The sequence below is a fragment of the Oncorhynchus keta genome, chromosome 28, assembly GCF_023373465.1.
Source record: "Oncorhynchus keta strain PuntledgeMale-10-30-2019 chromosome 28, Oket_V2, whole genome shotgun sequence".
In the NCBI taxonomy this organism is placed as follows: domain Eukaryota; kingdom Metazoa; phylum Chordata; class Actinopteri; order Salmoniformes; family Salmonidae; genus Oncorhynchus; species Oncorhynchus keta.
Window position 1 is genome coordinate 22,753,240 of NC_068448.1, and position 12,422 is coordinate 22,765,661.

The following is a 12,422-nucleotide window of genomic DNA, read 5'->3' on the forward strand; positions in this document are numbered from 1 at the left end:
CAAACTCCAAGCGGGCTGTCATGTGCCTTTTACTGAAGAGAGGCTTCCGTCTGGCCACTCCACCATAAAGGGATAATTGGTAGAGTGTTGCAGTGATGGTTGTCCCTCTGGAAGGTTCTCCCATCTCCACAGATGAACTCTGTAGGAATGACCATCAGGTTCTTGGTCACCTCCCTGACCAAGGCCCTTCTCCCCCGATTGCTCAGTTTGGCTGGGCGGCCAGCTCTAGGAAGAGTCTTGGTGGTTCCAAACATCTTCCATTTAAGAAAGATGGAGACCACTGTGTTTTTGGGGACCTTCAATGCTGCAGAAATGTTTTGGTACCCTTCCCCAGATTCTGCACCTCGACATAATCCTGTCCCGGAGCTCTACAGACAATTCCTTTGACCTCATGACTTGGTTTTTGCTCTGACATGCACTGTGAACTGTGGGACCTTATATAGACAGGTGTGTTCCTTTCCAAATCATGTCCAATCAATTGAATTTACCATAGGTGTACTCCAATCAACTTGTAGAAACATCTCAAAGATAATCAATAGAAACAGGATGCACCTGAGCTTAATATCAAAGGGGCTGAATATTTATATAAATAAGGTATGTTTTTTAAATGTTTTCATACATTTGCTAAATGTATTTGTCATTATGGGGTATTGTGTGTAGCTTGCTAAGGGGGAAAAAAATAATTGAATCAATTTTAGAATAAGGCTGTAATGTAACAACAATAACAAGATGAGGGAAAAGTCAAGGGGTCTGAATACTTTGAAGGCACTGCAAGTTTCCCTAAGAGAGAGGAAAAAGATTAAATTACTGCTGGTTTCATGGCTGTTCATTTTATTCAGAAAAACTTCTCAGAAACCTACATGAGCACTAATGCCAGTGTGTGTATATAATATATGTGTCTCAATAGTAATATGAACATTTCTACTTAAATAGAAGAACAGAATGAATAATGTTCATGCTCAAACAGGCAAAAAATATTTGGACCATAATGTTAAAATAAAAGTATTGTACAAGATCACATTTAAGCAATGAAGCAGATTGTGTTCATAAGACACTATAAACACAAAACTAAAACTATTTATCAATACAAAATAAATGTGATCGTTTGAATCAACTGTTCCATAAAAAATAACTGGCAATAATAGGTCACAAAATATAAGTAAACAACAATTGTGTGTGCATAAACAAAAATCATGAAATAAAGATAAGTTGTAGCAAACTACAAGCCCAGCAGTGCCTGTCTAATGTGCAGTTACTGTATGATGTGTGCAAAAAAATACAGTTTAAATAAAAGGAACGGAAATGTACAGTACAGAGCGATGATTGTCTGTTGAATGCACTCGAATGAGTGCTGCAAAAGGATGGGAAGCAGAGAGTTGGTGGGAAAACTACATTGAGGATGTATTTTAGTCGTTGAACTTACATAACCAATCAATGTCCAGTTAAGGTTGCTGGTAGAGGGTTTAGCAGTATGCTTTGTTGACTGGCTTTGTAGTGTCCTCCTGTCATACACTAAAGATGTAGCGTTAGCTGTAGGATGGCTACAGTACAGTATGTACAGCATGGGGATCAAACATATGACTCAATATCCTACCATAGACTTGGCTTACTGGGGAAATACAGTATTAGCATAAAGTGACAAGTCTATTTCCCAGTAATTGGGAAACTTGTCACTTTAGCAGGGTGTGAATGACATGATAGTAATGATAGAGAGCTCCTCAGGTATTTTTCAAACAGATATTGACAAGAGGGATTGGATGCAATCGCTGTCAGATATGGTGAAAGCCGTTTGAATTGGAGTGTTACTTAGATCTCCCATTAAAGGGATACTTCATGATTTTGGCTGTGAGGCCCTCTATTTACTTCCCCAGAGCCAGATGAACTCGGATACCATGTTTGTGTCTCAGTGTCCAGTATGAACGTTAGAGGTAAATTTGTGAGCCAAAGCTAACTAGCGTTAGCACAATGACTGGAAGTCTATGGGTAGTAATTGCGCTACCGCTAGTTAGCATTGGCTCACATATTTACCTCTAACTTCTTTCATACAGGACAAACACAAACATGGTATCCGAATTCATCTGACTCTGGGGAAGTAGATAAAGGGCCTCACTGCCAAAATCTTGAAGTATCCCTTTAATAATACTAAACAATAAAACAAATAAAAGTAACAAACAATCAAACATGGTGATTGATATTAACCTTCTCTCATCAACACAGAAGACGAGAGAATAATTGGCAGGTCAACTAGAATTCTTCACTTTGTTAATTATATTAGGTTATATGAACCCAAATTGTTGTCTTATCTACACCAGTAATTTAAACAAAAACAAAATCTCCAATTGTATTTAACTGGTTAAAGTGCTAGTTGGGACAATTAAATAATAATACAAGTATCTGGAGATAGTGCTCTCGGACCAGGTTAAGTAGTGGGGGGCGGGGGGTGTAAATGGATATGGGGCGGGGTGAGGGGTTGTTCCCAGTGTCTCTAACTGTGACATCACTGCTGCTTACAGTTCTCCTTCTTCTCTTTGGATTTGGCGCGTCCTGATTTGGCGCTTTGCCTCTTCGTGGGCGGGATGAACGTAGGCTCCTCCATGAAGTCATGTAAGTGGGGGATTGGACGAGACTGACAGGAGGATGGGCCTATTAAGAAGACAAGAGAAGGTCCTAAAACTGTACATCACCTCTATATGAAGCTACATGTTATGGTCAGGTGTTACATTGTTATTCCTACCAGAAATGGTCTGTCCCGCTCTGATGCTCTCCTTGCCTGGTCTCTTGGTCTTGAAAGTTGGGTCCAGTTCCTCTGCAATGTTTCTGATTGGCTGTTGTGATCTGTAAGGATATAAGTAGCAGGTTGAAATATAGAACTTTTCAGAGCCTAATCTATTACAAAACATACGATAGCAGTCCATTACACAGGTAGCAAATCTCTAGCAAAAACTTTTTCAAAAGACCCATATATTAGCAGCAAATGATAAGATCAGTCAGGTGCTAAGCAGGGCATTTCCAGACAGGGGTTTCCCAGCATTATACATTACATTAGAGTGGCACAGTAGGGTTGGGTGGTATACTGGGGTATTTTGAAATACTCATGGTATGATTTTCAATAAAGTTTTTATTACATTTAAGTATTTATTTTGACTTTAAATACCTGCAGTCAACTTGTGCACTAGTTTAGGAGATAAAGCAGATTGCGTTCTTCATTTGACCTGTTCCATTATTTTTCATCATGAAGCTTACCAGTAAGTACTTACCAGTAGGTATGCCTAGTTCCCTTAAAATAGCTGAGCCGATCACATTTGTTTAGAAACGCAGGTGATCTAGTAACACTTTGCTAAATATTTTCCAGTTAGATGTGTTATAACTGTCTAAAATGTGCTAAATACTGTGTATTTTATTTGCTAACTTACTAACGAGTTATCCAAGTGGCTAGCTTCCTACAAAAATCAAGCTCATCTTGGTAACTGCAGAGAATCCCCTCCTGGATCAAGAACCTTGCGGTTGTTTTGTGTGTGAGGAAAAATGTGAGTAGCATGTTTGAGTTTCTTGTATAACTTTGAGCTGGGATGTCTGTCCTGCAAATAGTTTGAGAGACCATAAAAAAATGTTTGCATACGCTCATTTACATTTAGCTAGCATCCGCAATGGGATTTTACATGTACTTGGTAATACCGCATACTGCAGGATGGTTGGTTTGAAGTTATGGAAATGTGGATACCGCCCAAGCATGACTCACAGTGTTGAGGTGGGGCTAGGGGCCTGATAGTCAGGAGAACACTCCTCAGTAGGAGATGGAAGGCCCTCGGAGTCCAGTCTCTCCCGCTGAATCTGACACACATAACACATTATTATTATTATAATATTGTTTTGAAATAAGACTTAAGTCCATGTATAGTGTCAATAGTTAACATTATATGTAGACAATGGCTCATAAAACCAGCAGCAGCTACCGGTCTCTCTCTGACAGTTCTCCTGTTGTGGGGGTCAGCCAGGTCATGCTGTTCACGTCGTGATCCCGGGCCATTAAGGTCACGTGACTGGCGATTCGACTGTATTTCCTGTTTCTGCATGAAGCGGGCGATTTCCTGACAGAGGACACAGTGACCATGAAGGGTCAATACACAATAGGCATGTTGTTACACATTGGACAGGTGGACTCTAGCTGAACCCAAGGCTTTGAGGGACCTTTGACCTGAGCCTATGATTTATCTGATGAATTTTGAAATCGGTTGATAAAAAGGTCAAATTAACTTTGGAAGCACATCCCCTAGTTAAAGACGGTAATATACCTCTCCTTAGATCAGGGGTATTCAACTGGGGGTCCACAGCCCTCAAAGGTACTTTTTTAGAAAAACGTTTTATTTGATTTAACTAGGCAAGTCAGATAAGAACAAATTCTTATTTACAATGACAGCCTACCCTGGCCAACCCCTAACCCGGACAATGCTGGGCCAATTGTGCGCCACCCTATGGGACTCCCAATCACGGCCGGTTGTGATACAGCCTGGAATCGAACCAGGGTCTGTAGTGATGCCTCTAGCACTGAGATAGAGTGCCTTAGACCACCGCACCACTCGGGAGCCCTTTTCGCAGGGGTCTGCGACAAATATAGAAGACTTTTGAATTACATGCCTACAGCAGAAAAGAGTAGAATATTTTATTTCTAATGATGTCAACTTTATTTCTTAACTCCTAGTATTGAGCAAAATAAGAGTCAATTACACTCGCGGGAGTATCTATCTAACATAGGCTTTGAAAAAGCACCTGCGAACAAGCTACCAATATGCCACTGCCAAGTTTTATTGACTTGGACATAAACTTTTGCTAACCTTTGTTGAACCAGATAAATAGCTGCTCTAAGCAAAAATGTGTTTTGAGTTACCTTTCTAGCAAATAGTAGAGTTTACACTTCCTCCAATTATAATGTGGGGTCAAAATAATGGAAAAAAATGTCTAGCAGATCTATTCATTTTAAAATGTTGATTACTTGTCCTCGCCAGTATTAGTTTTGTTAACGAATGATGGGGTCCCTGGGTCTTCGGTTTTCCTGGGAGCGGGTGCCTGGGCAAGGAAAGGTTGAAGACCTCTCACCTAAATAATAATAATATATGCCATTTAGCAGACGCTTTTATCCAAAGCGACTTACAGTCATGTGTGCATACATTCTACGTATGGGTGGTCCCGGGAATCGAACCCACTACCCTGGCGTTACAAGCGCCATGCTCTACCAACTGAGCCACAGAAGGACCACTTGCAGTCAGTTCTGTTGGGAGATAATACCAAAATCATGATATTTCCTTTTACACCTTTATCTTACCTCATCCTGAGCCACTTGCGCAACTCTGAAGTCTCCCTCTGGGTAAGAGTCATGTTGAGAGAGGGAAGAACAGGCTGGAGGGCTCTGCAATGACAAGAGAATAACTCAGCATGGTGTTGCTGCAGTAACTCCCCTGAATCTACTCTGAACATGTCATGACTCTAGGACCAAGAACATATTCAAAATAGCTTTTGAAGTTTCATAATTGTATGTTCGTTAATGTGTAAAAAAATAAAATACATTTCCTGAAAAACTCAAATTTTCAAGACAGACTATCAGACAGCGACATTTAGTAACATAGTTGGATGTGAGCCGACACAGTACATCCAGTAGGATGATCCTCCCTTACCCTAGTCAACAGTTTCTCCTCCTCCTTTTGCAGCCTCCTGGCCAGCTCCTCATCCAGCAACACCTGGTGCAGTTCCCCCAGGTCCAGACACACCCCCTCCTCTGGCTGCAGCGCGGCTCCTGTAGAAGGAAAGACCTGGGTCAGGAAGGTTTAGAGATAAAGGCTGTGATGAGGTATGATTAAAAGGTCTATGAAATTAAATCTAGTGAAGTATACTGAACAAAAATTGAAACGCAACATGCAACAATTTCAAAGACTTGACTGAGTTACAGTTCATATAAGGAACTCAGTCAATTGAAATCAATTAATTAGGCCCCAATCTATGGATTTCACATGACTGGGAATACAGATATGCAGCGGTTGGTCACAGATTCCTTAATTTAAAAAATAAAGTAGATCAGAAAACCAGTCAGTATCTGGTGTGACTCATTGCGACATCTCCTTCACATAGAGGTGATCAGGCTGTTGATTGTGGCCTGTGGAATGCTGTCCTACTCCTCTTCCATGGCTGTGCGAAGTCGCAGGATATTGGCGGAACTGGAACACGCTGTCGTAAATTCTCAAATGGTGAGTATGCAGGTGAAAGAACTGGGACATTTTTAGTTTCCGGGAATGGTGTACAGATCCTTGCGACATGGGGCCGTGCATTATCATGCTGAAACATGAGGTGATGGCAGCGGATGAATGGCACGACAATGGGCCTCAGGATCTCATCACGGTATCTCTGCGCATTCAAATTGATTAAATACAATTGTGTCCCTAGCTTATGCCTGCCTATACCATTTGCCCACAGAAGTCGGTTCTGACGCCAAACTGCAGTCAGGTCAAAAACCTGGTGTGGACAACGAGTACGCGGATGAGCTTCCCTGAGAATTTCTGCACAAACTATTTGGTTGTGCAAACCTACAGTTTCATCAGCTGGGTGTCTGGTCTCAGACTGTCCACAGGTGAAGACGTCGGATGTGGAGGTCCTGGGCTGGCGTGGTTACATGTGGTCTGTGGTTGTGAGGCCGGTTGGACATACTCCCAAATTCTGTAATGCGACGTTGGAGGCGGCTTATGGTAGAGAAATTAACATTCAATTCTCTGGCAACAGCCCTGGTGGACATTCATGCAGTCAGCCTGCCAATTGCACTCTCCCTTAAAACTTGAGACATATGTGGCATTTTGTTGTGACAAAACTGCACATTTTAGACTGGCCTTTTATTGTTCCCAGGACAAGGTGCACCTGTGCAATGATCGTGCTGTTTCATGCCACACCTGTCAGGTGGATGGATTAGTTTGGCAAAGGAGAAATGCTCACTAACAGATGTTTTAGAGAAATATGCTTATTGTGCGTATGTACAATTTCTGGGATCTTTTATTTCAGCTTATGAAACATGGGACCAACACTTTACATGCTGCGTTTATATTTTTCTTCATACTTAGAGAAAAGAAACATACTGCAAATCATACAGCACATGTGCTGGAAGACAGGTCTGGGGTAGCAGGTAGCCTAGCAGATAGCATTGGGCTAGGAACTGAAAGATGAAGGATGGAGAGGGGTTTGAAGAACAGCTAGTCTATAAATGAGGCAAATCCAGATGAAGGTATTTCCCAGACCATCAGAATGAACACTACAAAAGAAACATCTCATTTCTGAGAAAAAAAAAAAAAATTGGAGGCCCCTCCTTTAAACACAAGGAAACCAAGATGAGTAGATTTTTCCAGATTTGATTGTTTAAGGAGGGAGGACGTGAAGAGGAGTAGATGTACACAGAGAGGTTGTTGGGAAGCTTTGGGTAAAGAGTACAGTAGTCACCTCCCCTGCAGGTCTGTGTTCAGAGTGCTGTGTTACCTGCTTTGGAGGTGTGCCTAGATCTGGCCCTGATGGAGGCCCCTCTGCTGCAGAAGCTTTGGCTGAAATGGTGGGCTCTCCGCAGGGGTCTCTCCTCCCTCCTCTCTTCCTCCTCCTCTGAGCTGTTCTGCTCCTCCTGCTTATACCCATGCTGGCAATCACTTGCAGTCCTCACCCTGCGCTCACTATGCTGTTGCCTATCATCCCTGCCATCCCTCTCCTGGTCCCCACCTGAGCTGACCCTGTTCCTAGGGTCTCCACTACTCCTCCTCCCCCCTCTCCCTCTGCTGTGTTCAACATTGACCTCAGTCCCACTACCCTCCACTATGGTCAGGTTTTCAAGGATTCTTTCTCCCTCTCCTCCATGGCCTTGGTTACTGTAGCCTTCGCTTTGTGAGGCTCTCTTTCTTTCCCCGACATCTCCATGGTAACTACACCTGGTGGGGACAGCTCTTAGAAAAGCTCTCTGTTGATGTTGAGAGTCACTGTGGGCAACGGCATTTTCCCCATCATGCACTTGGCAGTCTCTGACCTCACCTCTGACCCCCCGTGACCTTGACCCCCCGTGGAAGCTCTGCCTCACGGCCACACCCCTCTCTCTTAAGTCATGGGCAATCAGGTCCCATACATTCACTGCTCGCCTGATGTCGTCATGGTAACTATAACAATGCCTGCTGGCATTGTCCTGGAAGCGGACTTGTTTGTTGTCGCTGGTTTCTCTGTAGGTCCACCTCCTCCTAACCCCGTCTCGGTCTTTATCCCGCAGCCCTCTGGCAGAGTCATTAGTACTACTGATGTAGCGCCACCCTCTCCCCTCCTCTGACTTGGAGTCCCTGTCATAACCCCGGTCATGCTTTGCCCTGGGATTCTTATCCCAAATCCTAGCCCTCTTTTCCTTAACCCCCCTATCCCTGTCCTGACAACTCCCCCTATGCCTTTCCTCCCTTGTTCCACTTCCCCTCTCCCACATCCTGCTGCGCTCTTCTCTGGAGCTGATGGGACTGCAGAGACTCCTGTAACTCCTCTCCGGTAGTTGGTACACAGAAGCCTGGCAATGACTAGGGGCAGTATTGAGCCATTTCTCCAGTCTACAGGGCCGGGATGGAGGAAGGTGTTCAGGGAAAACAGTGTCTTCGTCCTCTGAGCCTTCATCACTCAAATAGTCTGGTGGAGGGCATTGGAGGTAGTTTCTGATGAGTCTAGGCAGATTCGAGTGTCCATTATGTGATGATTGTGTTCTGTTATTCTGTCCTGCTGACCTGTGGGTCTCATACAGAGGCTCAGCAGTAGAGTGTGACTGTGGCTGTGTGTTAGAGATTGAACATTGCCACCTGCTGGTAGCAGGCTGATGGTGCAGCCCTTCTCCCTGGCTAGGGCTGGTGCTGAGAGCAGGCAGGCGTGGGCATGACGAGGGTGAGCAACGGACGTTGGTACCGTCTATAATCAAGCCAAACATGCAAACACAAAAGCAGGTGAGTGTGGGTGTTAATGGTTTATATTAGACAGGCGCAGTGAATGGTGCCAGGCTAACACAGGGTTCATTCATATCAATATACAAGGGACCATGCTTGACATGCCATTTTGTAATAATGATGTTTAATATTTGGAAAGGAGGCATGTAATTAAATGATCCTAGATTATTTATCTATAAGTGAACATTTAAATACAAGCTTGACAGACAAAACAACGCACACAGTGCCACGGTCCATATTATTAACAAGATAGCTAGAGCGAAGTGATTGCCAGAGTGATAAGGCTCCCAGGAAACCTGTGGAGTCAAGTGGATGCAGATTGGAATGTCTGGCTGAGGAGGAGGAGGACAGGCAGTCAAGCATGCAGAGCAAAGCAGGGTTAGATTAGAGCACAGTCTCCCCAAGTAACTTCAGCTCTACACCTACTACGCAGGTAGCCTAGTAGTTAAGAGCATTGGGCCAGTAACCGAAAGGTTGCTAGTTTGAATCCCTGAGCCGGCAAGGTAGAAAACCGTGCCATTCTGCCCTTGAGCAAGACAGTTAACTCACAACACCTGCTCCCCGGGCGCTGATGACGTGGGCGTTGATTAAATCAGCCCTCCGCACCTCTCTGATCCAGAGGGGTTGGGTTAAATGCAGAAGACACATTTTGGTTGAATGCATTCAGTTGTGTAACTGGCTAGGTATCCCCATTTGCCCACAGCTACAAACTGGCTACAATGACCCAGGTGTGGAGGGCTTGATCATCAGGGTTCATCAGAGTTTAAGAGTCCAGAGTTGATTAGGATTTCAAGTCCTTCTGTGCCATATTTTGTCCTTGTTATGATCATAAAAGAAACAGTATGTACACCAACCATGGTGAAAAAGCATTGAGAAGTAACAAAATCAAGAGGACAGGTCAGAATAGCAGGTACCACCCAAAGTATGATTTAAACCAAAGCAATCATTCAACCAACCTTTGTCACCATTAGACATTATTTCAAGAATAAAAGATAAGAAACCATATAGATGATAAAAATTAACCCTAAAGCAAATGACCCTGTCAACAGAGGGGCCTTTTACCCATAAAGCACACTGTTAGATTATAAAGTATTGTCATGCCTAGGAATAATTGGAAATCTTGTTTGATGCCCGAACAAAACAATAGTGACAGTTTATTTTCTTCTATAATGAAACAACAGATACTAAGTGTGACTGTACCGTCACTGAGGCTTTCCTGCCCACTGCTCCTCTGTCTGACCCTCAGCTTCTCCTCTTCCTGGATGTGTTTAGCCATTTCCTGTGGAAACAAGGTTAGGTCTATTAGTGTTTCATCCATGGAACCAGAGCTGTAACAATACACTCAGTCAGCAGATGGGAATAAAATCATTATAGACAATGGTTGTCTTCAGTATCATACAACAGTACTAGTGATTTAGGGTTGACTCAGAGCCCAGAACAGGAGAAGAAATATGTTAAGTGTATCCTTCACACTCAGTTTGTGCTCAGTTGCAGTACTGAGTCAGTCAGAAAATGCCTAATATGTAAACCTCCAAATGCTTGCCAAGCATATGGCTGAGGTTAAGTAGGCTTGTGCCAATGTGTGGGCAGACACTGGCATCAATCACTGTGGTTTTCTATTCAGCCTCCACCCATCTACTTTCAGAGAACCCTTGAAAGAGATCATTCTGTACATTACAGATTAGTACCACAAGGTGTCAGTATAACATGGCCCAAAATGACAAAATAAACAGTAAAGCCCTGTTACCCTAAAATAACATTTGTCAAATCAACCATAACAGAGAATCTTCAGAGAAATAGGGTCAGGGTTCTTACTTCTTGGTCATGAATTACTGGTGTGATGCAAAGCATCAAATCAAGCCACAGATATATTATTGCTACATGTTAAGGTGTATGAGTGACATGGCATTAGACCTAGTAATGATTGGCTCGTGGTTCTTAAATCACAATTCAAATAAGGATCCAGTGGTGGAAAAAGTACTCAATTGTCATACTTGAGTAAAAGTAAAGATACCTTAATAGAAAAGTGAAAGTCACCCAGTAGGATACTACAGTAAAAGTCAAAGTATTTGGTTTCAAATAGAAGTATCCAAAGTCATTTCTGAAATATACTGAAGTACCAACAGTAAAAGTCTAAATCATTTAAAATTCCTTATAGCAAACAAGATGGCACAATTGTCTTGTTTTATTTACAGATAGCCAGGGGCACACACCAACACGCAGACATAATTTACAAACTAAACATTTGTGTTAGTGACATGAAGAGATAACCAGTTATGTTTTCTTGAGAATTTGAACATTTTCCTGTCCAAATGTAAAAGACTACTTTTGGGTGTCAGGGAAAATGTATGGAGTAAAAAGTACATTGTTTTCTATAGGAATGTAATTGAAGTAAAATTTGGGGAAAAAATGTAAATAGTAAAGTACAGATACCTGAAAACAGCTTAAGTAGTAGTTAGTATTTTTACTTAAGTACTTTACACCACTGCAAGGATCCAATTGCTCAATCACTGTCAGGTGGTTTAGTGGGTTAACTCAAACAAGCAGTAAGGACAAACAAGACATCAAAGACTCTTCAGAACACAATACAAATGTATCTTTGCTATTTAATTACGTGTGGAAACTTGCAACATGATAAACACTGACAACTAGTCTGAAATTGTATAGACAGAGTCTGGGTGGCCTGCAATAGAAAGACAGTGGAAGTGTTGCTGAATGCAGAGCCACAGTAGGTGACTTGTCTCCATTATGGAGGGAGATCTAGTATGACCACAGTGGCTGCGCATCACAAAACCTGCGCCGTGTTAGCCTGGTCCCAGATCGGTTTGTGCGGTCTTACTAACTCCTATGGTCATTGTGGAAAAACAGCACAAACAGATCCAGGAACAGACTAGCTCCAGATGGCCAGGCCAGGCTGGTAATTTCAGGAAGGCCTGGGGGCTGACTCAATGGAAAATAAGAGGCCAGGCAGGCAGACCAGAGAAACAGAAGGCTATCCTTTTATCTCCCTCTGCCTGGCTCAGCGGCTGGGCTCTGGTCTGGAAAAATTGCTGAGAGAGTGGGCTGCTTTACTTTCATTAACACCTTGTCATCTGGGCATGCCACTGCCACCCTGCACAAGGGCTGCCTCCCTTGTAACTTTGACCTCAAAAAAGACTTGTGCTCTGCCTCCTCTGAGACAGAATTGAGGACCTGTGCGACAAATTACACATAACGGAAATAGAGTGCGGGTCCATTGATACATGTGGGGGGGTGACAACAAACCATATCAGTACTCCCTTGATGCCACCTGTAGATGTGTTTTATTTATTTAACCTTTATTTAACTAGGCAAGTCAGTTAAGAACAAATTCCTATTTACAATGACGGCCTACCAAAGGCCTCCAGTGGGGGTTCAAAATAAAATATAGGACAACACACATCCCGAGAGACAAGAGACACCACA

The 12,422-nt window shown here is 43.0% G+C and overlaps 1 protein-coding gene across 2 annotated transcripts; it reads right to left on the reverse strand.

The window, feature by feature from the left end:
- Window positions 1-811: 811 nt before the first annotated feature.
- LOC118360860 (coiled-coil domain-containing protein 50-like) lies at window positions 812-10,347 on the reverse strand. Of its 2 annotated transcripts, XM_035740345.2 has the most exons (8): window positions 10,179-10,347; window positions 7,507-8,943; window positions 5,670-5,788; window positions 5,321-5,404; window positions 3,954-4,088; window positions 3,740-3,831; window positions 2,735-2,835; window positions 812-2,643 (listed from the first exon to the last, which is right to left on the reverse strand). In XM_035740345.2, the coding sequence occupies exons 1-8, from the start codon at window positions 10,294-10,296 to the stop codon at window positions 2,498-2,500; spliced, it is 2,232 nt and encodes a 743-aa protein (XP_035596238.2). In that variant the 5' UTR covers window positions 10,297-10,347; the 3' UTR covers window positions 812-2,497. The 2 variants fall into 2 exon arrangements, with proteins under 2 accessions (XP_035596238.2, XP_052341100.1); XM_052485140.1 differs by lacking the exon at window positions 7,507-8,943 and having other exon boundaries at window positions 10,179-10,332.
- Between the last annotated feature and the right edge of the window lie 2,075 nt (window positions 10,348-12,422).